Genomic DNA, 25,670 nt, shown 5'->3' with positions numbered 1-25,670 from the left:
CTCGGCTGGCTGCGTTTTTCTCACAAACTACTTTCTGTCTCTTGGGTGAGTGTGTTTTCATCCTCTATTTGCTTCAGATCTACACGAAGGAAAAATCGTTTTATCACAACACGCAGCTCGGAAATTTGATCTCGGTGAAGCATCCCGCATGTGTGTGTTTTTAGAGTTTCACGAGTATAATGAGGCGCTGCAGACAAATGCCTTGTGTTTGTATTCTCTATTGGGATTTGTGCTTAAAAAGGGTCTCCTAAAGCAAATTATGCCTTTATTTCCTTACAGCCATACTGAATTAACAAAAGTTGTTTTTTGATTGCTTCAATCTGCATATTTACAGTAATTTCATGTTCTTTATTGCCTTATAACAATCAAAGTATAATACCTTTGTTATAGTTCTATGTATATTTGTTTATTACAACTTTTTGGTGTGTTGTCATGAAAAACAAGCTTTGCTGAGTGCCAGGAACATGTAAAAAGTACAGCACTTGTTTGGAGGGTGGGTAAAAAGGAGAATGTCTAGATGCTGTAGAAAATACACATTTTATTATTTGATTGTCTGTTAGATAGGCAGTTAAAATGTATGTGTGATTGTTGTGGTATTTTTTGTTATTGGTTAAGGAAGATTACAGTTTTGTTGAGTTGTGTGATTGATAATACATTCATTGCTGAGCTAGTATGCTAAAATGCATACATTGGACTTACATGTATCTCATTTTGCAGAGGGTCTGATCTCATGGCAGAGGTCTGTGCCTTCTTTTTCAGCCATACAGTACCTAACATTTATTACTTTTCATTTTGTTTTGAAACGGAAAACTCAAAGAACACACCACTTCCAGCTTGTCTTGTTTGCTTTTTGATAACTGACCCCGCTCTCCTCCACTAGACTGGCTGTCACATGTCTTTTTTAGATCTCAGCACTGCATTGAACTGTCTGGTACTGAAGAGCTCCTGTCTCCAGCCTCTGCGTCTCTTTCGCGCTCCTTCTCTTTCTCTCTTTCTCTCTCTCTCTCTTTCTTTCTTTCTCTCTCTTCTCTCTCTTCCTCTGCTCCATCTCTGCCCTGACGAACTGTGAGCTGCCCTGTGTGTGCACTCTGCAAGTTCCCACTGAAAAAATGATCAAACACAAGACACCATGTTTGCAATAGGTAGCAATAATATTTGAATAGAGCTTGTTGTTGTGTTATGAGAACACAGCTGCCCTCTTTGTTTGCAGCATACAGTCTCTTAAATACAGCCTCACAACCCCTGACTGGGCTCACACAAGCTGCAGCCGTGAGGGACTTTATGGGTCAGCTGGGACTTAAATGAAACATGGCTCTTGTGTCGAACATCCTCCGGTCACAGAGAGCACATTTTGTTTTGTCAATACACGTTCAACACCAGGCACTGTAATGATGCAGTGTTTTTGTATGGTGCTGTTATTTAGCTAATTTTACTATATGTTTGCATGTTATCTGCTGATAATTTGACATGTTGTCCAAAAGCAGGGTTAGGCATGAAGGTTTCCAGGTCCTTTTGCTTTTTTATTTTTTATTTTATTTTTTGTGCTTTTTTGCTTCCTTGGCTAGTCTAAAATATATATAATTGTCTTCAAATGGGTGTATTCCATTTATTCAGTTGTGCCAGCTTGCTTGTTGTGGTTAAATTAAAAAATACCAAATATTTTAGCAGGTAATATATGAACTGAAACTTGATGTTAAATTATTTATTGTTATGGATAATGTATATAAAAAATTTACTTTCTTGTAACCAAAGAGCAAATGGTTCTACTTGGGCTCAGAGTGAGTAGTGATTGACTTGTTTGTGTTGCAGCTCTATGATAAGATCAACAGCAGGTCCTCCCCGCTGATCCGAAACCCTCCCAGTGATGGAGTGCAGAGAGCCAAAGAGGTGAGTGGCACCTTAAATTTAAGATAACTGTTTCATACCCCTCTTTCCTCTTGTTTGTGTGTGTACTGGTAATAAAACTAATTTACAAATGTGTCTGTAGCTCTTGAAAACTAACTGCTTAAACTTTATCTTCACTCTTTAACTTGAATTTCTGCTGTCTGCATTGTCCATTCTTGTATACTTATTTTGAGAATAAATAAAACATAGAAGGAAAAAGGGGATTAGCCAAACAAATAATAAGTCTACATTCACATGCATAATTTATTTCATTTGTGAAATATTCATTGGATTGTCACTGGACAAAAGGGTTTTGATTGCCATCTAAGAACTTTTTTTTTCTAGCATATTATGTGGACTAGAGATGCACCAATACGATACTGGTATTAGATATCGGTTCAGTCAATATCCAATCGAGCATAAAAATGGTGTAATAAGACGATTTACTTACCAATATTGACCCAAAACACTTTGTAATATTGAACTTGTATTTTTTCAGACCTGTTCTGTACTTACTGTATACAACACTTAACTTACAAAAGACATTTGTATAATGGTTTCCCATATGCCATTTGTGTTTAAGGGAAATAAATAATATTTTCAGTCTCTGTCCTAGTATCCACTGATATCGGGTATCACAGATACTTAAAGCCATGGCATTGACATCGGTATTGGAACGTATAAAGCTGGATCAGTGCCTCCATAATGTGGACAATAATACCGTCTTAAAAATATCCGAAGAGTTGTCATCTTTCTTTATCACTTAACATCACATGTCATCATTTAAAAAAACTGTTTGACTCAGTGTTGGTGTTGGGCAAATGGTGATTGTTGACGTAGTTACTGATTAGACGGAGCAGAACACATTTTTGGTTTCCTGGGTTTGGCTGCAGCTATTTGAGTATTTTCCTGCTGTTTACCTCTCACTAAAACTGCGGCATGACGAGTCCATGTTTGTAGTGGTGTTGAGTGCAGAGCTTTGTTAGTCGCCACAAGAGCATTTACTGTGTGCTGTGTTGGTTTCGGGAGCAATTAAATCGTCTTAAGGGCTGGTGAGAAGTGGCGTCTTGATTTTAAGACAAAAGCTTGTTGTTAGTGGTTTTGGTGTCAGACAGACCTGGTTAATTAACCCAGATTTGACCTAATGTCCACTGCAGAAAAAATACAACTACTGAAATGTTTTTGTGCTTAAATAGAAGTGAATGGATTAAAAGTTAAGGTCTAAGCCATTTATTAAACGAGTTGTCAGGGCACTTCTGAATTTGCTGTGTGAGCTTTAGTTTGCCACTATAATAAACTTTAATAAACAGCATTGCATTCAAGCCTAATCAAAACAGTGAAGCGTTTTTATATATAAAACTGTTGCTAAGCCATAAATTGGGGACATAAGTGTTGAATGTGTGCAAGTAGAGTGGGCAAAAGTGGTGAAAATCAGATACTAAACAACATTAAAACTACTATCAAAACTAGATACTCATTTAAGTATCGATGCTGAAAACAAACCACATAACTATATAAATAAATACATACATAATAAATAGATACAATTTGACAGTTCTGAACATTTCATCTGGAGTTTTATCAGAACGAGAGGAGTAAGTAAGAGTAAGAGTAGAGTAAGACCATATGGTATAATAAACAAATGCTATAATTTTGTATTTACAATTTCATCTAAAAAGCTTTTAAAATTGATCATTTAAGTGTCAAAATTGGTTGTAATTGATTATCAAGTCTAATCTTTACTATCGAAGTTGAGTTTGAAAATTTCATATCAGGAAACACTAATGTGCAGTCACCTAATTGTACTTGACAGAAAGAAATGCACCAGTGCACTAAAGTTTACATTTCAATACATTAAGAAAGCACAAACCTTTTACGTATTATTATTGTATTGTGTATTTACGATAGTTAACTTCTGAATTTCAAAGTAGATATTGAAGATTTTGTCACCATTAATCCAAACATTAGGATCAAATATTATAAATAAAATGCAATTAAAATGTATGTGTTATCCTTTCTCTTTCCTCTTGCATTGTCCCACACTATTTTTCCTTACCTTGTTACTAAACTTAAGCTGATGTTATGTCTCCTGCTGCTTACTGTGAGGTTTTGAGCTCATTTAAACTTGTGTGTCAAAGCGCTTAAAACTTCTCTCTGCACTAATTCAATTTCTAATCTTTGAGACTAAATCTTGTATTCTTGGCTAATGGCTATAAATACTAATCCTACTCCCCCACTAATACACTGATTAAATTTGAGGGTGGAGTCTCCCCTCCTCTGTCACCTTTGACCTTTCCCCTCCGAGTCAAAAGCTTGAATAATCATTGTTCCTGTGTCTTCCTCCATTTGAAGAGGCCCTCCCAAGATGGAGCAAGTGGCGCTTTGAAACATCTGGAATATGTAAGAGCCAAGACCTCATCATCACACCATGTTTACAGTAATGACAGGATTACGTGGCTGGAATGAGATTTAGTGTGGGAATGTTTGCAATGTGACCAAGATGATATAAAAAGCTAAAATTATGCAAATATATACCTTTGTTTTGGTTACATGTAATAATACTTTTAACATGTTAACTATCCATAAGTGCAATAATTATGTATGTTTTGAAGCTTGCATAAAAACTAAAATGTTTATGCTAAAAGACAATAAACTCTATGAATGAGGGTTTCACATGGAAGGAACATAATAATACACCAGGGGATAATATTGTTGTAGCTTAGACATGATTTTCAAAGGAAATAACCTAACTGTGGGTCTCAGCCTTCCAGTATTTATTTTCAAACTTTTGCTTCACATTTTATTATGCATATTTTATATCACTGATAAATGGTGCTTTAATCCATTTTTGTTACACTGATAGCCTCAACAATTGTGTAGATATTATCTATTTATATCACTATCAATATCAAAGCATGAAAAGATCAGTAGTACACTGCAGTGCAAAAAGTAATATCTAAGTAAGTTCAAATGACTCAAATTAAGAAGTTGATACGAGTAGATTTCACTGCAAGAATAATTATCTACCAGTGGAGTATTTTTTTTCTTAATTCAACCAATATTCGATTTAGTTTCTTATTTTAAGTATAAAGTGTTTTGTTTTTCTTATTTTAAGTGTAACTTGGTGTATAATTTTTCCATGTGAGATTTACTCAAGTCAATATAACATGTTCTTAATTCAAATCATTCAAGGTAACTTGGCAAGATTTTAGTTTTTGTAGTGTGACTCTTAACAGGGAGCCATGTGAGAAAATGTTGGCAGGGAACAGTAATCACCTGAGCTTTAATCTTAGAGGTAGACTGAATATTTGAAAAAGGTTTTGCATCAACAAATGTATGAACTATCTTTAATATGGTTGAAATGCATTGACAGACAGGTGAACTTGAGTAAATCCCCCTGAGAGGCCCTAATCTCCACAATGCCACATTCAGCATCGAGGCTCCACATAACTGAAGCGGACATGAGCCGCTGTGTCCGACTGAGAACAGGGAGGGGCTCACACTTGACCAGATTCTTGAGTTCCTGACCTGCGTCCAGTGGTGATTTCACATTGGCCACTGAGGCAAGGGAGGCGGTTTAGGGCGAGTTAAGAGCGCAGGGCACAGAGGTGGTTGGAGTGGTCTGGGGCAGGTACAGGGGCAGGTACAGAGACAGGAGAGGGCATTTGGGCAGAATAACTGACCAAACTTTGGTTCTGTCTCAGGTCTTGGAGGAGATTTCGTGTTACCCAGAGAACCACGAAGCCAAGGAGTTAAGGAGGATACTGACACAACCGCATTTTATGGTGAGTTCAACTTTTGGAATGATTGTAATCTGATTTATAGTGAATCAGTATACTGTATAACTGCACTATGTAAATTTCTGGTGAAGGGTTTGTTGCTTGTCTCCATGGTTTTGCTTTGCTACAATGTTCCAGAGTAAAGCATTGACCTCAGTGGAGACAAACAGGTGACTTCACCAGGCCAAGAGACAGGTTAGATCTGTGGAGAGGTGAGCCCACACAGAGTATGAATGCAAGTTACACAGTGTAGGTTTAGCTCTGAGAACATCAGCATTGATGATAGAAACTGAAATTAACTGTTCAAATTTTAAGTAGCCCATCTCCTTTGCTACATTGTCGTATATGGCGTCACCAGTACACATTATTTACCCATTTTATTTTTAAAAAGAAGAAAAGAAATCCTAATAAATACAAAAATTTCAAATCTGTAGTAATTAATGCATTCATCAATCAGTTATGCTAATCACATCACATGAACATACTCCTGATCAATGGCTCATTTTCACCTCAACAGGCAAAAGACAAAAGAGGAGAAGATTGTATCACAAACAAATAACAATGGTAATAAAATTGTAAAGGCAGTGAAATTCCTATGGCGCAGGCAGGGGGAGGTATGGTCCCAGCAGGTTGTGTGTTGAGCACTAAATCATGTTTAATATGACTGGATCCTTGGGTGCCAGAGCCGTGTAAACTCACACAGGGTCGAGAGAGGCACTGTCCCGCCCACATTCCTCTGAGTTCAGGCCAGAGTCAACACCAGAAGACTCCTGAGAATATCACATTTGTTTACAGGAATATTAGTGGGTTTTAAAAGGTGTAAGACTCTCATAGCACCAGGGAATATAAATTATACAGGAGTGAACATTTAGCCTTGAGGAAGAGTGTATCATGTTTGAAAGCAAGGAGCAAAACAAATCAAAAGAAAGAAGTTGAAGTGAATATTGTGTAATTCAGGGTTAAATGCTCTATTGCCCCTCACAGCCCTTATGTCAGACTATTGTAGAAAAAATAGGACAACAGCCTCACTAAAAACACAATGAAACTATAAAACTAAATTCCCAACTTTCATATTGAGTTAGAGCAGCGTCATTGGTGCAGCATTATTCATTTTTACATTTAATTACATAAACATAGTGAAGGAATAAAACTAAAATGCATTGCTCATTAATTATATCAAATAAAATGGTTTTCGGTGTAAGACAGAAATTGTTTTGGATTATTTGTAGTATTCATGGGTACTAGTGTAATTTAGGCAATTAGCTAACCAATTGGACATTGGACATTACATAATTGTCACTTTTACCAGCACAGTATCTCACCACCTTGACTAACCAATTTTCTGTGGGAAACACTGCATTTCCTGTATGTTTTTTGCATATTTTGATTATTACCTTGACAGAATCATGACTTTCTATTTGAATTTTATTAGTAACTCATTGTTTTGATAACACAGCACATTCATTTTCAAAGCCTTTTATGAATTGACCTTAAAAGCTGATTATGGCATCATCCACATTTTGGCCTCAGCGCTTCTTTTCTTCCGTACCTTAATTTAACTCAGAGCTGCCGGTTGCTGGGAGGATTAGTTGCCCTTTCACCCTGCTCTCATTAGGGTACAGTATCTCCACATGCACTCCTGTTAGTTCACACAGCCGTGACTTCCTGGTGTCTGTGCGCATCACCTCTCTTTGGTGCTAGATGGAGACTGACGTGGGAGTTGAGAGAGTGCTGCTGCCTTCATGTCTCTGCCCCTCTGATGTGCGCTCTACCTCTAGATGAATGGGGTGGGCAGGTGGGGGTGGTTGAGGGTGGTGGGGAGCGTAGGTGGCACCCTTGGGACAGGCTGACAGGCGCCTTTACTGAAGGGTTGATTGTTGTCCTGTGAAGTTCAGAGCAGTTTGTTAAATTGCCATTCAAGTGTTATTGGTGGGCTCCGCTGCACCGTGAAGACTGGTGCTTATCATTTTAAGGCCAGGCCAGAAGAGACGGGTAGTATAAAGTATAAAGACTTTCTGTTTCTTTTTTAAATCTGTTTTTGTTGAACTTTTAAGGAAAAAGGCATCACTTCCCAAATAACCAGTGGTGGAATGTAACAAAGTAGTAAAGCACTGTACTTAAGTAAAAATTTCAGGTAGCTGTACTTCACTTTACTTTACATTTTAAAGTGGACACTTTTTACTTTATTTCACTACATCTGAAAGCATGTATTTGTACTTTCTACTCCACTACATTTTTGAACAGGACTGAAAAGTAAAAGTATTTTTTATCATAGTTTGAGACCTGTTGGAAAGGCTAAGGCTAAGGCAAAATTCAATACAAATCTACTTTTTGAAGCCTTAATCTGCACAAAAGCTAAATACTAAAATAATACTTTGTACTCTTTAAGTACATTTTTAAACTGCTATATTTTTTTGTGTGATACTTTTACTTGAGCATTTATTTGCTCCAGTATATGCATTGTTTTACTAATATTTAGTACTTCTTTCATCACTCCAAATCACATCAAATAACAGTATAATTTATAAAATGAAGAATGGGTGACTGCAGCTTTTAACTTTGCCACTCCACTCAGTTAAGTCTTGTAATACTCAACGTAGTACAAGTGCAAGATTCTTAATAAGCAAAATGGTTGTGCAGTTATTCAGTTCAAGTTTGTATAATCCTTTTATATGTGTGATCTTTCTGGCTTCTCCCAGTACAGAGTTATGCATTTACTGCTAAATAAATATGTGGCTTTTCTCTAGCACTGAACATGTAAATGGCTCTGTCAGGAAATGGTTAACACATCCCACTAATGCTAGTCCACAATGTACCCCTGATGACCTCTGACACAATACAAGTGTTAATTATTGGAGTCCACCTTGCATTTTTTACTACAACTGAGTAATAATTATTGTTTTGGTCTAACTTCTTACTGCTTACTTAGGCTTTGCTACAGGCTCACGACGTCGTTGCCCATGAGGTGTACAGTGACGAGGCTCTGAGGGTGACCCCGCCCCCCACCTCGCCGTACCTGAACGGAGACTCGCCCGAGAGCACCAACGGAGACATGGACCTGGAGAACGTGACCCGAGTGCGGCTGGTGCAGTTCCAGAAGAACACAGATGAGCCAATGGTAGAATGTCCCATACGATTGTACTATAGATGTGCAGGATTGGGAAGTAACTGAATACATGTACTGAAAATACGTGTCCTGAATACTAATTTTGAGCAACTTTATTCCAGTACAGATACTTTTTCATTTTGTGGAATTCAGAATAATTACTTTTCTAAAATCAAAGGGATACATGGCAGTACTTGATCTTGATCTACTTTGGGCTTCAATCAGTGAGAAAAATAGAAAACAGAGCTCTTGTCGTGAGTGCAAGTGTAATATTTCCATCTCCAGTTAGTGATAGAAAGTGCAGAACAAATGGTGAAACAAATATAACACTGTTTTTAATACTATGTTGTGTCTTTACACTATAATTAAAACAAAACTTGATTTAAAAGTATGTTAAATATTCAGAATACATGAGCCATGTATCAGAATATGTTACAAAATACACTGTAACGCATATTCAGTATTCAGTATTCTATAACTAAATACATTTTCAAAGTATTCTTGCCATCACTGAGTCTAACATAGAGGACACTAGTCTGACTGTGTCTATGTGTGTATGTGTGTTTGTGTGTTTGTGTGTTTGTGTAGGGCATTACGCTCAAGATGAATGACTCCAATCACTGCATCGTGGCCAGGATCATGCACGGAGGAATGATCCACCGACAAGGTACTGTCTCTCTCTTCATAAGTGGAGTTTTTTAGTCTTTTTTAGTCTTTTGCCAAACATAAAATTAGATGTTTGTTGTCCCCTAGCTGCATCAGTTATTTACTCCAAAAGCAATTCATTTTGGTTTAAAATTACCGAAGCATTCATTAGCAATACGGAAATGCTTATGAAACGGCAATATGCAGCATTCACATTGAGCAGTAATTGTAATTCTCCTAATTAGAAAAATGAAGTGCTTTCATTTGAGTAAAGTATTATATTTAGATTGTTGAAACGTTTTGGATTCTGTGCCAACAACTGCAATAATTTAACTTTCCTACAGTTCTATTTAACAGCCGATCAGTTTTCATTTGGGTTGTATAAATGAATAGTCACTGGTTGGTGTAGTGGTAAAGCATTTGGTAGTTTGCTCCTCGGTGTAATCAAACAGAGGCACCCGAGGAGAGAAGAAAGCGAGAGGAAGGAAGAAGTGTTTTGTCAGGCTTTCATTTATCAGTGTCTCTTTATTTCAGGAACGTTGCATGTAGGAGATGAGATCAGGGAGATCAATGGTATCAGTGTGGCCAATCAGACGGTTGAGCAGCTGCAAAAGATGCTGGTAAGTTTGTTATGTCTGAGTTGTATTGTTTCATTCAATCTTGCTCACCCTTTCTTTTTAGTACAAGTTTAGATTTAGTTTTTTGCCTCTTTGGATTCTAAAGTACATGTGCTAATCAGTTATCAGTTAAGTTACACATTAAAGCTACACAATTCTTTCCATGTGCATTTTATGTGCATTTAACACATTAACTTATGCTATCAGTCAAAAGTTTAGACACACCATCTGATACAATGTTTTTTTTTCTATATGTTTACTATGTTTGATATATAGACAAATATATGAAGTAAGATCTATGGAATTATGTAGAAAAAATGTAAAATATATATATATAATTTATAGCCAAATCCTCAAATTATCCATCCTTTGCTCTGTCAAAAAATATTTAGTAGAGTTGTTTAGCTTCTTTTTTCTTTGCTACCTAATTCCATATATATAACTTAATATATTTTATGTCTTATTTATGTATCTAAAATGTTGAAAGTAGTAAACACATAGAAAAAACATTGAATGAGAGGGGGAAATCAAATTTCAGTTCAATTCAGTCTTTATTAAGAACACATAATGTCTGGTGCATAGTAAGTATATAAAAATAATAAGAATAAAAAATTAAATGTACAATGCATGTTGTAATGTATAGAGAGAAGACCACCAGTGTCTCCACAGCTTAGAAGTGACTCTGACAGAGCTCCTCACACGATACACTAGAACTTGAATGATTTGATTGTTTAGATTCATGGCTCTACACATAAATGAATAAATACAACAGCTAATCATGACAACTTTTGACTGATAGTGTACATCCTGTCCACTATCAGATATGAAATGTGAAGATACCAAACAGTGGTCATAAAACTACTAGATATATTGATATAATTCCCTTTGAAATCATTAGAAATCAAACTCTTCTGTTACAAAATAATTCAGTAACTTTTGTTCACAGAGGGAGATGAGAGGAAGCATCACTTTTAAAATTGTGCCAAGTTACCGGAGTCAAGGCTCATGCGAGGTACTGTATGTTCTTTGGTGCCTTGTTTCTTCTGCTGATCTTGTCACTAACAAACTGCTGGCCACAGCGTGTGTGTATGTGTGTGTGTGTATAACCCAGGTTTGTGGTGTGTGTATGTGGGGCCTGATACTTGCTGTGTTTCGCTGGTGCCGGGTCGGACCCTCAGCACACCAATTTAAAAACCAAGATACCGGAACACCCCTCCCCCCTCCGCTCCAGGAATAAGCCACCCCTCTCTGTGTGATCCTGCCCCTGCCCTCTGTCCACCGAACCTGCCACAAAACATGTCTCCCTTTCTACTCAGATAGCACTTTTGAATATTATGAACGTGATGAAGAGAGTGCGTTTGAAGAGAGTATATTTAGTTTAGAGAGGTTACCTGCTCTCTTTAGACAAAAATAAACAAACCTATACCAAATTCATGTGCAAATGGTGGTATGTTTATAAGGCAGGTGACGAGCAAAAAGAAAAGTTAACTTACTTAATTGATTCCCAAGTGAAATCATTTGGTCAGCTTAAATATACAGTAGCTTAAATACATACTTGATTTTTTTCTGAATAAATTGTTTCACTCCGCATTTTTTTTTTTTTTATGTGAGGGCAATTATAATAAAGAGACATTTGAATTATATACTGGCTTCTACATAGTATGAGCTCAGACTAATTAAATCCAGATAGTTCTTGCATTGAGCCACTGCACTGGCAGCGATGACCTCATGGAGTCATCTGGTCCTACGCCAGTCTGCTGCCCCCCTGTGGCCATACGAAGACCTGGGGGCTGGGTGCAGATGTTGCCCTCTTAAACACATTACATCAGTGCAGCTGTGTGAATGAGAGTGTGTGTGTGTTCTGCTGACCTGTATGTCTTATTACAGAAAGAGTCCCCCAACACCTCCAGGCAGTCCCCCGCTAATGGCCACTCCAGCATTAACAGTTCAATATTGGTAAGGACCCCCCGAAATCCGAAATACGCCCCCACCATTCCTATAGATTGGACCTGAAACATCCACGCTTTCACAATATTGCTTTGTGGTATATTTTGTCTGTGGTTTTATTTAATTAATATTTAGTTATAAAAGTGGATTTTTGAGTTGTATTAGAAGTTGCAACAGTTGTGTCCAAACAAGTCTAAAAATTGCTTAGTCTGGTCTGTGTCAGGCTAGCCCACAAGGAAAAGCAAAAGTTTACCAAGTTTGTATTGAAATTACAAGTATTATAGAAATGTTTCTTTTAATTCTGACTGGCATTGGTGACAGATTTGACTAAGGCTCTATTAACAATTTCACACACCACATGGAGCCAGGAATTAAATACTGCACTAAATCAAGACCAAACCAAGTCTACGTAAGAACTAAACTGATCTTAATGTATGCATAGTCTTGGATTTTGTTCAGATTTTTTAAGAGATTTGGATTTGGACACACCTGTATTATTATTATTAGAATAGATTGTTTGAAAGTTGGTCCCTCCCATTGATCTTTTGAGTCAAAACCACTGTGTCCGATATCTCTGTTAAATTGGTGTGCACTTTTGCCTGCTGTACCAGACCAGTGGTGCAGGGGGCGCTGTAGCTGTACACTTTCTCTATCTTAGATTCTGCTTGAGCTTTAGCCGCTTGCTTTGCTCTTTGACGCTTGGTTTGCTTTAACACATTAGAGGAAAACTATTTGGTGCTATCATTTCAACCCTCTTGTTTATGTAGTTATTTTTGATTTTTGATTTATGTATGTATTTATTATTGCTTAAACCCTTTAAGTCGGCAATGAGAGAATGTTAAATGATTCAAATTTGTGTTTATGCATAATTTTGCTTAATGGCACATCATTTTTTATATATCACATAACTAAATTATATTTCTTTGTTATGAATGGTTTACTTCCACAGGACCTGCCTTCCACCATTCAGCCCAAGGGTCGGCAGGTAAATATTACTTAACTCTTCTCACTTCCCTTTGTTTAAAAAGATGTGTGTGTTTTGTCTGTCTTTGACCCGTTTCTGATCTTTACTTTTACTAACCAAAAGCACTTAATTAGACCAACATAATTATAGCCCTAGCGCCTGTATTAAACATCAAAACCACAAAATAACTTCTAAATAAACAAACAAAATGAACTCATTAATTTTGTTTGGCATCCAATCCACATTTGATCCATTTTAGAACATTTAGGAAACTCTCATTTCTAAACAAACAGGCATTAATGGCACAGGTATTGTATGTCAAATAAGTATAACACTATAACCACAAATATTAAGGTCAAAAACAGAAGTAGTTTTGTTCCCTGTCTGTTTCACCCCGTTGTTTTATGCATGTATTACATTCATTTGTGTCAAAATAAATGTTACCCAGTTAACACCTGCCACTAGAGGGCACTGCAGTACAGCAGACGTTCCTCTATGCCCCTATCCTACCATTATCACTCCTGTATTTCCTACCCCACCAACCTCACCCATTGGAGTGCTGTGTAGAGGATGCATATCGCTGCATGATGTGTGTGATGCTTTCAAATCCTAGATTGTTGCCAGACCTCCAATCAAGGACAAAATGTCTGTGAAGGTAAGATTTAGGGAAAATGATACAATATCACAATTTACAAATGTAGCGGACTAGAGTATAGCTTTTTGTTTTGAACTAATTGACACTTAGACACCACCAGTGCCATAATTACCAGTGTTTCGAGGCTCATTAAAGTCTTTATTTCACTGGAGATGGCCTTTCTGAGAAGTATTTTCTTAACCACAACTCTTCTGCGCCCTCATCTTTGTGCTCATTATCTTGTACAAAATTTTCTGTCATTTCGAGCCTGTCACTTTCCAACCACAGTCATGTTTTAATGTCAAAGTTTCTCTGAACTTTCTCCACATTTTTGTCTTCTCCACAGATTTATGTCCGAGCCCAGTTTGAGTATGACCCGTCTAAAGATGAGCTCATTCCCTGCAAAGAGGCTGGGATTCGGTTCCGAGTTGGAGACATTATCCAGATTATCTCCAAAGACGACCATAACTGGTGGCAGGGCAAACTAGAAAACACAAAGAACGGCACGGCGGGGCTCATCCCATCACCCGAGCTGCAGGAATGGTAAGAATTACGTTTAATTAATATGACTATCTATCCATACCACACTTCCTGCGCAAGACCTAGATACTGTATATTTAGTTTTGACTATATTTTATTTTACTTACAAATTGGTTTATTTGTTTTGGGGTTTTTTTGAGACATAGATTGTTTTGAATTCAGTATGTGAGCTAATCCAAGATAATTTTGTGCATTAATAAAGTTTGTTTGTATCATCTACAACAAAACAAAACAGATTTTTTGTTGCCCCCTGTACTCAAAAATGAAGGAATAATTAAAATGCAACGTAATGTCTACACCTACAAATATGCGGTTGGACAACTTTGCCATTGGAGTGTATAATCAGGAGTAACTGGAGCGCTAAAGCACACAGTGTGTCACAGTCACTTCCAGAAAGACTTGTCCCTGGCTAGTTTAATTCACTTTGTGTTCAGTCACTGTCTGTAACTAAACTGACTTTGTATTACATGTTCAATCATGTATTACGTAGCATCCGTCAACTTATAATGATAGATGTAGACTTTATGAAATTACATTATATGGCATATTCTATGGACCCCATTTTAGCCCACCTATGTTTAAGTCCCTATGACAGGTTAGACTACTCATTTTACTAAACACTCACTCTTTTTCCCAGTTTGACAATTTTTTTGTTTTAAAATGTTATGTTCTGGTTAGAACTTAAAAAAACTTCTCTAATCTAGAGAAATTACTATCTGACAAATCAAAATATAAGAAAACACTTTTATTTTGTTGAATTAATGTTTCAAGTATCAGAAAAAATTTGTTTCTTATGTGGAAAATGTGGAAAATTTTTGGATAGAATTCTCCGTAGCGTGATGTCATTAGTGTGTTTAGAACTCGACTTCCACATTTTTCTAATTTCTTCACAAATTGCTTCTTGATTGCTGTAAAACTACAACTTAAATATTACAATTTACAATAGTTGCAATCCAATCAAATTAAGCCAAAATGAAGAATCATAAAAATCTGTTATTTTAAGGTCTGAATTTGTGTGTTTTAGGCGTGTGGCGTGTATAGCCATGGAAAAGACCAAGCAGGAACAGCAGGCCAGTTGCACCTGGTTTGGCAAGAAAAAGAAACAGTACAAAGACAAGTATTTGGCAAAGCACAACGCAGGTAAGTCCCACGATGACACACTCTGGCATGAGCACACACCCTGCGCTGTTATATTACAAACTGGTCTAGTCACATTAAAAGTTACACGACACCACCAGAGCCAGGGCATAAAAAGATCCAGTCCTATCTAACATTATTTATATATATATATAGCACATTTTTACCAATATGTCTTCAAAGTGCTGCACAGAGTAGACATAATATTAATTAACACATTGAACAAACTACAACATAAAAAATAAGTCAATAAAAGACATAACAAAATATTAAAATTAGCAATAAAAAAATAAAGTTGGTAAAAGACAGTCAGAGGATCACACAATTCTCATAATGGGTTAAATGCAAGTGAGTAAACGTGTATTTTTAAATGATGTTATGTTTGCAGAAATCTTATCTGAGTCCTGGGCCATTTATGCAGTAATTTGGTCCGTGCTAGACAAAGTGTTAGCATTTTTTTCCTTTTTGCTTGTCACATTTCACAGCTGTGTACCGGGCTGTGTAACATTACTGCTGCAGGGGTCAAAGTCATCGTGCATGTGTCCTGGGTGTAAACACACAAAGGGGGCGGGGCTACGGCGCTAACCGCTGAGATAGGCACAATGTGGAAGTTTGGTAATGATTGTCAAGTTTATCTGCACAGATTGCAGCTACAGTTTGTTCAAAGAAAGTAGCCAGCTATTCACATAATCTGTTATTTAATGTGCAAATCTTGGTTTGAGAAATTTGCCTTTCCCAAGCTCCGATAAATGTGGGGGGTTCCATCAGGAAGGATATCTGAAGTGAAATCTCTATTTTATTTATAATATATCAGTTAAACATGGTATTAAAATACATAGATAAGCTATTGCAACAAAAACAACTTCCTTTTTAGGTACTAGTCAGTATTTCCCTCAGATTTACGCTGAGACTATTATGACAGTCATTATTTATAACATTTACTCAACATCATATTTGGTGAATGAAAAAAACAAACACAACTCCAGGTATGTTTCTGATGAGATAACAACATTCTAACATTACTTAAAGCTCACTACAGTCAATGTCACCAACATACTTTTGATTTCTGTATTAAGATTTATCATTTTTATGGGACAACATTTGACTATCTTTAATAGCAAAACACTGGTGAGTTTCTAAATGTTGAACAAAATAAAAAGTTGTCTATACAAGCGAGTACTTAGTTGGTGGGGCTGGTGTCACAGAGTTGAGAGTCAGGTGTCCGTCTCATGTAGTGAAAGCTGTACAGTATGTCCCAGCAGCTGCTGTGTCTGACAAGGGAATCTGAGAAGGCTGAGACAAAGTATCTACTCACTGTAGCCAGCTCAGCGCACTCCATAACACCAGAGTCACGTTGGAGACGAAGTTTACAAACTACTATAAGCACGAATACAGTATTATGGTCTAAGCTTTTTACACTGCACGCATGAATGTATACAGTGTCTGCACATGTCTGACTAGTAAAGTTATGCAACAGGTTTCTATGGGGGCCATACCTGCTGATGTGTGTAAGAATAGCTTAATATCCTCAAAGAAAAGTACTTCAGTAACCAATCTTAAAAGTTTGTGTTAAGTAAGTCTGTCAAGTATTTGTTTTGTTTGTGTTTGGACTTGTACTGAAAATATTACATATATTAGGGTCAATTCATTATTTTGTATTGCAAAAATACTGTAATAGCAAAGTGCATTGAAACTGTATTGTACTTTACTAGTATTTTTAAACTGATTATGATTTATTATACAAGCTGAGTAACTAGAGCAAAGTTTAGTGATCGTATTACTGTTGGTGCCCAGTGTGGGTGGAGCTTACTGGTTCCAAACATTGAAACATGCCTCATCTCCATTTTAACCTCAGTCATCAATTCTCAGTTTGCAACACTACCATGACTACTTTTATTACTTAAGAAATTAAGATTGTATTATACATGTATCTGCTATTTGTCTGTGCTAACTGCATTTTCTTGTGAATCATCAAGCAGCAAGTACATTACTATTAGTTTTTTTCCATTTGCTCTGTAACCCCTGCTGCATTTTTGAGTATAATGTAACTTTGTGATTGTAATGATCCCTGTCCCATCTCTTTTGCTTGCTTCTTCTGAACGGCCTCTGCATGTAAGTAACAACCAGTGACAGTGGGTTTTCTCTGTTTGTCCATCCCCAATAGACTGCTGTCACTGTAGGGTTATCAGTTTTGTTTCTGCTGAACGCATCAACAGAAACAAAAACATAAACTGAAACCATTGCACTGAAATGTAGCAAGTCTAAACTCTTATGTAACATGAGACTTGCGCAGAGACAATCGTCGGTCTGGCTTTAACTAACACTCACTCTAGACCTGTAATCACTTCTGTTCTGTCTCACAAACACTCCAGGGGCTTGTGGGTATTGTATTTCACTTGGCAGCTCAAACGTAGGCTGCAACTTTATGGCAAGTCTGGGAGAAGAGATCATGTGATACTTCTCTAACTTTGTGAAATACAAAATTACAACTAAGTGTAGTCTTCATTACACTTATGTATGTAACACATAGAAAAACAAGCATGTTTGTTAAAGTAGGCTTTATTATGAAACAACCTCGTATCGTGGACAGAGAAAAAGACAACAGATGGAAGTGGTGCTGCTGAAAAAAGTGTAAAACTTTTGAGCTGTTTATTTCCATCACTATCAGAGGACACTAAAGTCTTTTTTTATACTTGCCAAATCAAAGAAATCAGTTTGGAATTAAGAGTATATTTTATTCAAGTTTGTAGCAAGATTTTAGTGTTTCTGGTCCTTCATTGTCTGACCGACAAACAATCCTGCTCCCTTGTCCTAACCGTGGTTTGGTTTCATTTTTGTAGTGTTTGACCAACTAGACCTCGTCACATATGAAGAGGTCGTAAAGCTCCCTGCTTTTAAAAGGAAAACACTAGTTTTGTTAGGTAAGTTACTCTTCATATATTCATTAGTGCAATTAGTTGATCATATAATGGATTGTTACAATGGAGATTGTGTGTCCGTAACAGGTGCTCATGGTGTGGGCAGAAGACACATAAAGAACACTCTCATAACAAAACATCCTGACAGATTCGCCTACCCAATCCCACGTAAGTCCACAAGTCAAATCACACTGTCAGTTACATATAGTATTACAGTACTAAAGTACTCCTCTTTTCTGATCTTCAGACACAACCAGACCTCCAAAGAAGGACGAAGAGAATGGCAAGAACTACTACTTCGTCTCCCACGACCAGATGATGCAGGACATCAGCAACAACGAGTACCTGGAGTACGGCAGCCACGAGGACGCCATGTATGGCACGCGGCTTGAGACCATCCGCAAGATCCACCAGCAGGGCCTCATAGCCATTCTTGATGTAGAGCCCCAGGTCAGTGCAGTCATCATGTCAAATGTGCTCTGACAAATCTGTGGGCAATAGTTTATATAATTAATACACCTCTGTTTTAGGCCCTGAAGGTTTTGCGGACAGCTGAGTTTGCTCCATATGTCGTGTTTATCGCTGCACCAACGATCACACCAGGAATAAATGAGGTACACTCAGAGCAGAGACCTGTACTTTCATTTATTTTTGTCCAACTCTTTTCCATTTCTGCCTTACTTTTTGTTCAATCCCATTTCTGTAACCAGTTTGTACTTCTACTTCTGATACTTCTAATTTACTGATGTATGAGTGTAGCTGAGTCTTTTCTGTTTTGGCTTGAGTCTTTGTGCATGTCTCATCCGTCTTTGCACTTGTTTTTGCACGCTGCATGCTTTTATTTTGGCATTTTCTTCAGATGCCAAGGTGGTGCCGATCGCTAACAGTAAGTGCCGTTAGAGGATATGTTTGATTTGTCTTGTGTTAAATGTGTTAGAACTAAATACACAGCACAACACTTACACGCAAGCATTTGGACAAAATGGGAATATACCTGCCCTAGAATAACCAATCAGCAGGGGTGTGTCTAGGGAGTGGCCATGAAGGAGCAGACCGCACTCAGAGAATCTAAGGCTGTATGGGGGCTATTAAAACAATTTTTGTATTATTTTACTCACAATATTACACACCCCTGCACTAAACTCTGCTCAAACCAAAATAAGTGACTTAATATCCTTTCAAAATTAATTAATTGTCTCTTCTCCTGCAGGATGAGTCCCTTCAGCGGCTGCAAAAAGAGTCTGAAATCCTCCAAAAGACATATGCGCACTACTTTGACCAGACTATTATCAACAATGAAATAGATGAGACCATTAGGCACCTGGAGGAGGCCGTGGATCTGGTGTGCACGTCCAGTCAGTGGGTGCCTGTGTCCTGGGTTTACTGACCGCCATCGCCTCCTTCTACCTTAATGCCAACAAATCTCCTCTTCAAACTTTGAAAAGAAATACCAGAACTCATGGGAGAACTTTCTACACTGCACTTGGATGGACAAATACTCAGCATACTGTGAATACAACCACAGCATTGGATCGAAATCTACTCCAAAACGCTGCACAAAACAGTTAAAGCAGCCGTCCCCCTACAGACAACCTAGTCATAATGTTGTATAAAATAAATAAAGTGAATATTGTCATGTCTGTAATAGCTACGAGGCAACATTTTTGTAGATGTTTGTTTCTGAAAGAGACAGTACCGTGTCCCTTGTTTTTCCATCCATTGTAGTCTTGCCCATTCACAAAAAGACAATGTCAGTGGACTACAACTCCCAAGTAAAAGCACACAGACACTGCAATGTCTCCAAAATTGTCATCTGTATTCATTAAGCATTCCCATTTTGACAAGCTGTTCATGTCTGGTTACATCAAAAGGTACTGTCTCTTAATAAACCATGCATCGTTAGCGATTTGAATGAGATTATTGTGCATGTGGACATTTGCAAGTATCCAAGCCATCAGTCAGTGTTCCCTGTGCCCCTGTGTAAACCGAAGGAAGAAAGAAAGAAGAAAAAATATTTTGACACATTCCAGCAGTTTGATGGACTGAGCTCAGCCAAGACAAAGGGAGTAAAAAATAAACAGGATTGGCACCTATGCACATCCCATACTCGGAAACGGTTCGAAAAGAAACACACATTTCTAAACATTGATCATGTAGTGAGATGTGTTTGTACAAAATAAATCAAGTTAAAGTCTGGGTTCCTTTTTGGATTTTTCATTATTTGGGATTATGAAAGCTTTAGATTACTCTTACACACAAGAAATACATATTAAATGTGTAAAATTATAAATAGAACGGCACTATCACCTTTGCTGTTCCTTAGCATTTACATAAAACTCCAACAGAAAAGTAAAGATACCCCCAGTGACATTACAGACCTCTTATGATGTATGACTAAGGCCCATACCCACATACATATAAATAACTGAGTGGGATGAGAAGCACACCAGCCTTCCCAGTTCCTCTGAAGCACAGCCTAATCCCACATTAAAGGGTGAATAGTCAGTGGCAGATTCCACTGACAAAGGTCAAGGCCTCCACAGTGCACAAAGAAGTTAAACTGTTCTTTTATTAAGACAAAATATATAATGATAGGTCAAATTCTGGTTGTTAATAGTACTGGCTGTAGAGCCCAGATTGTTCCTTGGCAAAGTAACTCCAGACATCAGGAAATGACATCTTGATGTAAATGTTTCATGGATGATGTCTTTGCATTGAAGTCTGCAGCATATGGCAGTGCTGCAGTCTGGAAAATGTCCAGAGAAGCCCAGTCTGTCCATAGGAAACAGTGGAGTCTGTCCATAACACTGCGTAACACCACAGCAGTGAGGACCACAGCGAGCCACAGCACTAAGAAGATTAATGCATTTATGGAAAAGCTGGCACTCCGACATTACAGTTACTGGAGAGAAACAGCAGAGGACATCTGCTTGGAGATAACTATAGAGCCACACTTGTGATCTGCTTCATTTTACACATAAACATGTAATGTGAGTGATGTGAATGAAAGTTCAGACAACACCAAGAATACATATCGCTATGATTATCATTACATAATATTAATTAAAAATGACTATTATGCAACAAATACAGATATTTCATCACATTTCGACAATAATCCACAGTTTGCTGTTGAGCCCTGCTATGTGAAAATGCCTGCATATCATTGGCCTCTCATATGCTTCTTATATTTAACAGTCATACATATATTGTAGAGTATAAGACACAGACCAGTGCAGATATAAAAACTGCTGCCTCACTGAATATCGCTCCATTTATATGTATTCTGATTCTGAGGACAAATATACAAATGCCACCCTGTGAACATACAGCCCCTGTTCTTCATGTGCATGGTGTGACATCATAGACACTGATTTGCAACCAGCCAAAGACGGCCCAGAGCAGTATGACCCAGATCCAGCCATGGCTTGGTCCGTGTGCTGAGGCCTGGTCAGACAGCTGTGCCTCCTCTGACTCCTGCACTGTCCCATTCCTGAGGCTCTCCGAACTGTTGCCCATCTCCTCTTTCAGTTCCTGTTGGAGCAGCTTTGAAATCAGACTATTGAATTTATTTTCTGTAGTTGATACAATCTCAGAGGAGGCTGTGGTCAGGTTTAGCTCTGCTGGATCTACACATGTGCCATTGATTTTAGCAAACACCACTTCACTTAGATCTAGTCCTGCTACAGAGGATGGAGAAGCACATGGGATGTCCCTCACCAGGTTGTAGCTTTCCATCCACTCCTTTAACCACTCCAGGGAGCAGTCACATTCCCAAGGGTTTCGGAAGAGATAGAGCCGACCCAGGAAGTAGATTGGCTGGAAAACTGGGAATGGGAGAGTGGTGAGGTTGTTGCTGTTCAAGTGGAGCGTGATTAGGCTGGTCAGGTTTTCAAACGTCCCTTCCTCAATGAACACCAACTGGTTTCTGTCCAAATATAAGACTTCAAGTTCAACCAAATCACTGAACCATGTTTTAGATACATTGGTTAGTTGGTTTCCGCCAAGGTTTAGCATTTTGAGGCAACTGAGTCCCTGGAAAGCCACTCGGGGGAGACTGGAGAGGAGATTATCATTGAGGTAGAAATTTTCCAGACGCACAAGATCCTGGAAGGCCTGGTCATGGATCACGTTGATGCGGTTCTCCTGAAGGTTCAGATACCTGCCATAGACAAGACAGTTTAACCTCCACGTAGAGAAAAAATATGATAAAATTGGGTAACAGTGTAATGGCAGACCCCTTTTAATTTAATTGTCTTATTTTGTCTAATCTAAGTGGATGCACAAGGTTAACTGGTGAAAGTAAGTATCTTAAAACGTTGATAAGACAGTTCACCAACATTACTATTAGTTATAGTATAGCCTCTCTTTTCCAATTTGTCCGAGTGTTTTCCAGCTAGAAAGTTCACTGAATACTGTGAAGCATTCCAGGCATTAATATCTCCATGCGGACAAGCAGGTGGTGACCCCTCAGACAGAGAAGTTATATAGTGCACCTTTAAGTTCAGCTGTAACTGGACTTACTTGAGACTGGACAGACCCAGCAGCGAGTTGTAAGCCACAGCCTCGATCTTGTTCCTCTCCAGGTAAATGTGCGTGAGGTTCTCCATGCCGCGGATAGCTCCTGGGATCCTCCGGAAGTTGTTCTGGAAGCAGAGCAGCTCCTTCAGGGCAATCTGCTCGATGAAAATGCGGTCGGGGATGTTGAAGAGGTTACAGTCCGACAAGTCCAAACGCACCAGTTTCTTCAGGCCGGTGAAAGTGCGCGTGTGGAGGTAACTGATGTACTCGTTGTGCGCCATCTTGAGCTCAATCAAGTTTGAAAGCCCCTGTAAATTTGTAAAAAGATCAAACTAACGGTTGAATTTTGATGTCACACAGATCATTTCAGTTTGCTGGTAAGAGTATATTTATGATATCAAGGACCAGTGAGGCAGTAGCTTTGGATCTTAGGGAGAGGATAACCAAGCAGAACAGAGCAGATATTACTATCAGATTACTCATTACTCATATCACCTATCGAGCTCCAATTCATCACAGCACAGGTCTCTTTGGACAATAGGAGCAAACAATCTAAAAATAACCAGTCAAAGGTTATAAATTGGCTGGTTCAAAGTTTAAATCAGCAATCTCTTTTTGAGAGACAGAAGTGCTCGCCACACTGGAACCCCATAGGCCTATTCAGATTCTAGTGGTGTGTGTTGAAATAATGAATAATGAGTGAATTCTATCAGAAAGCATATATATGTTTTACAATTGTAATTATATAAATGTAGTCAAATTGAATTGATGAGGTGTTCTCCAGTGAAATGACTGATGCATACCTTGAAAGCCCCAGGAGTTATGAAGGAAATGTTATTGTGGTCCAAGGACAGGGTCTTGAGGGAGGGCAGGGTTCCGAAGGCTCTCTCAGACAGAAACTTAAGTCTGTTCTTGTCCAGGTTTATGGCAGAGGCCTCACAGGGGAACTCTTTGGGCAGCTCTGCCATCCCAGTGCGATCACACAGCACAGAGCAGCTCCTCTCTGGGGTGCAGGTGCAGGAGGCGGGACAGGCACGAGCACACGCCCACCGGCCCGCCATCACAACGCGCATCAGGCAGAGGATGGACACTGGAGAGGGCACAAACAGCACCGGTGTAGGTCAACTTGACCAAGTTCTATCATTTATGTAACCCAATGGTTGATTAACTGTCTGTTTTCTTAATGCTGATGAAGGTGAATAATAATTAGAGACTGGCTTCACAATCAAAGGGAGTATCCGTAGCTGCTTTGAATATACTGTTAGGGCCAGTTTGAAAACCACATTCCAGTTTTTGTTCAGAGATTTTTTCCCACAAATGTGTTGGAATGTAAGCACAATCCAACCATGCAATTATTGATGTGATGAAACAGCCTTTCTCTGTGAAACAAGGTGTGGTTAATGTAGTTCTGAGATCAAGGACACATTTTTAAAAAATGTCAAGAAAATACATGGCACTTCACACCACACCATATAGTCAGTCAGTGAAGTCCTCAGGCCCCAGTGATCATTGTTATGTTTTCTAGTGAATAATAATCAAACCAAAACAATATATAGACACAAACAGAAAAGAAAAACAACTGACCAGTGAAAGTGATGATGGTCATTACTGTACTCTCTCATGTGGGACATGCCACGATTAACACTGATCTGAAATTGTAAAGAAGAAATATGCTAGTTATTTAACATATTTCAATAGGCGTTTGATGGATCATCAACAATAACCTATTAAAGAAAATAACTGTTACATACCTTGACTTGACAGACATCCATGTGAGCTAAAAAAGTCCATTCTGTCCATCCCATACTAAACTGTGCCTGTTTCGAGCATCAGCCTTCAACCCTCAGCCTCCAGAGCAACAATGTGTCGTTATGTGCCTCGCCCTGCTCTACATGTGTGTGTGTGTGTGTGTGTGTGTGTGTCCCATTATAACACACACCAAAAAGCCATCTCTTAATGGCACTCAAATCCCCTGGATGGAAGGATGAGGAGAGGCTGTTGGCAGGATTACAGAAGTAATGCGACAGTCCCAGATGCAACAGACGAAGCATGCGGTAACTTAGAAAGACAGATTAAGGGTTAGGTCTCCTGCACACGGTCAAGTTCAATGTAAAACTTCTCACAAATGCAGATGTTGAAATGGATGAGGAGATTACCAAGCCATCAGTGGTAAGACCTGATGAGGGACTAGATCAATACAATTTGCTGAATTAGTTTACTACAGAGAACAGTACAGTCCAAAGTGCACACACACCACTGTCCTAAAAACCCAATTCTGACAATGATCAAACTCATTCAACAGAGCTGCAGTGATGGTGGCACTGTGTGCTATTATAAAAGCCTTAGACACATTAGAGCCATGTGACCCCAGAGGGACATGTAGGCCTCAGAAACTGGGTGATTACTGCACTCATTGAGTGACTGATGTAAGCCCAAAATTTAAACAAAACATGAAGTCTGTATTTATATGCATTTAAAAATATATATACTACCAATCAAAAATTTGGACATTCTAATTTTTTTTTTAATACCTTCTCAAAATAACCAAATACATGAAGCCAAGTGTGCATAATTATGCAGCAAAGAAGTTAAATAACTGATTTATATTTTAGATTCAGATTCCCCAAAGTGCCCCATTGCTTTGTTAACAGCGCTGCAAACTCTTGGCCTTCTGTCCATGAGCTTCATGATGAAATCACCTGAAATGGTTTTCATTTCACAGGTGTGCCTAGTTAGGTTTCCTTAGTGGATGAAGCCAAGAGTGTGCAAAGCAGTGATATAAACAAAGGGTGATCATTTTGAAAAATAAAAAATTTAAAACCATGCCATCCATACAATTTTGATGTTTATTATTGAGAATCTGCAGCATGAAGTCATGGAAAGTGTCCTTCAAGAGAAAAACAACTAGGCATTTAAAGCTGCATCAACGTTTTTTATGGCATAGAAATATTGTGCCATTTTTAATGCTCAAAGATAAA

At 38.2% G+C, this 25,670-nt stretch overlaps 2 protein-coding genes across 6 annotated transcripts in view; one reads left to right on the top strand and one right to left on the bottom strand.

The window, feature by feature from the left end:
* The window catches only part of caska (calcium/calmodulin-dependent serine protein kinase a), a 100,592-nt gene extending 80,225 nt beyond the window's left edge, over window positions 1-20,367 (top strand). For 2 of the 5 annotated variants that reach the window (XM_020936332.2, XM_055149689.1), the window contains exons 12-28: window positions 1,810-1,887; window positions 4,237-4,284; window positions 5,589-5,669; window positions 8,593-8,781; window positions 9,358-9,436; window positions 9,949-10,034; window positions 10,978-11,043; window positions 11,919-11,987; window positions 12,928-12,963; window positions 13,556-13,597; window positions 13,923-14,119; window positions 15,141-15,256; window positions 18,094-18,174; window positions 18,259-18,339; window positions 18,419-18,621; window positions 18,702-18,785; window positions 19,382-20,367. In XM_020936332.2, coding sequence (XP_020791991.2) covers window positions 1,810-1,887; window positions 4,237-4,284; window positions 5,589-5,669; window positions 8,593-8,781; window positions 9,358-9,436; window positions 9,949-10,034; window positions 10,978-11,043; window positions 11,919-11,987; window positions 12,928-12,963; window positions 13,556-13,597; window positions 13,923-14,119; window positions 15,141-15,256; window positions 18,094-18,174; window positions 18,259-18,339; window positions 18,419-18,621; window positions 18,702-18,785; window positions 19,382-19,558 — 1,713 coding nt within the window. In that variant the 3' untranslated portion in view covers window positions 19,559-20,367. The remainder of the gene's footprint in view (window positions 1-1,809; window positions 1,888-4,236; window positions 4,285-5,588; window positions 5,670-8,592; window positions 8,782-9,357; window positions 9,437-9,948; window positions 10,035-10,977; window positions 11,044-11,918; window positions 11,988-12,927; window positions 12,964-13,555; window positions 13,598-13,922; window positions 14,120-15,140; window positions 15,257-18,093; window positions 18,175-18,258; window positions 18,340-18,418; window positions 18,622-18,701; window positions 18,786-19,381) is intronic. The other 3 variants (XM_020936335.2, XM_020936334.2, XM_020936336.2) reach the window with 3 other exon arrangements.
* On the bottom strand, window positions 18,257-25,653 carry nyx (nyctalopin). Its single transcript, XM_020936202.2, has 5 exons — window positions 24,444-25,653; window positions 24,277-24,341; window positions 23,496-23,782; window positions 22,696-23,000; window positions 18,257-22,333 (listed from the first exon to the last, which is right to left on the bottom strand). Exons 2-5 carry the CDS (start codon window positions 24,296-24,298, stop codon window positions 21,514-21,516), a joined length of 1,434 nt encoding a protein of 477 aa, XP_020791861.2. The 5' UTR covers window positions 24,299-24,341; window positions 24,444-25,653; the 3' UTR covers window positions 18,257-21,513.
* Window positions 25,654-25,670: the final 17 nt, after the last annotated feature.

The sequence above is a fragment of the Boleophthalmus pectinirostris genome, unplaced genomic scaffold (assembly GCF_026225935.1).
Source record: "Boleophthalmus pectinirostris isolate CB_2022bp ecotype Guang Dong unplaced genomic scaffold, ASM2622593v1 HiC_scaffold_1, whole genome shotgun sequence".
NCBI lineage: Eukaryota > Metazoa > Chordata > Actinopteri > Gobiiformes > Gobiidae > Boleophthalmus > Boleophthalmus pectinirostris.
This window is presented reverse-complemented; position numbering and strand designations above follow the sequence as displayed.

Excerpts from the sequence above, each read along its gene's own strand:
- nyx (XM_020936202.2), bottom strand. The coding sequence starts at position 24,298 with ATGACCATCATCACTTTCACTG. Across the intron at positions 23,783-24,276 it reads GACCATCATCACTTTCACTG|TGTCCATCCTCTGCCTGATG; the intron begins GTCAGTTGTTTT and ends TGCCCTCTCCAG. Across the intron at positions 22,334-22,695 it reads CTGGGTCTGTCCAGTCTCAA|GTATCTGAACCTTCAGGAGA; the intron begins GTAAGTCCAGTT and ends TGTCTATGGCAG.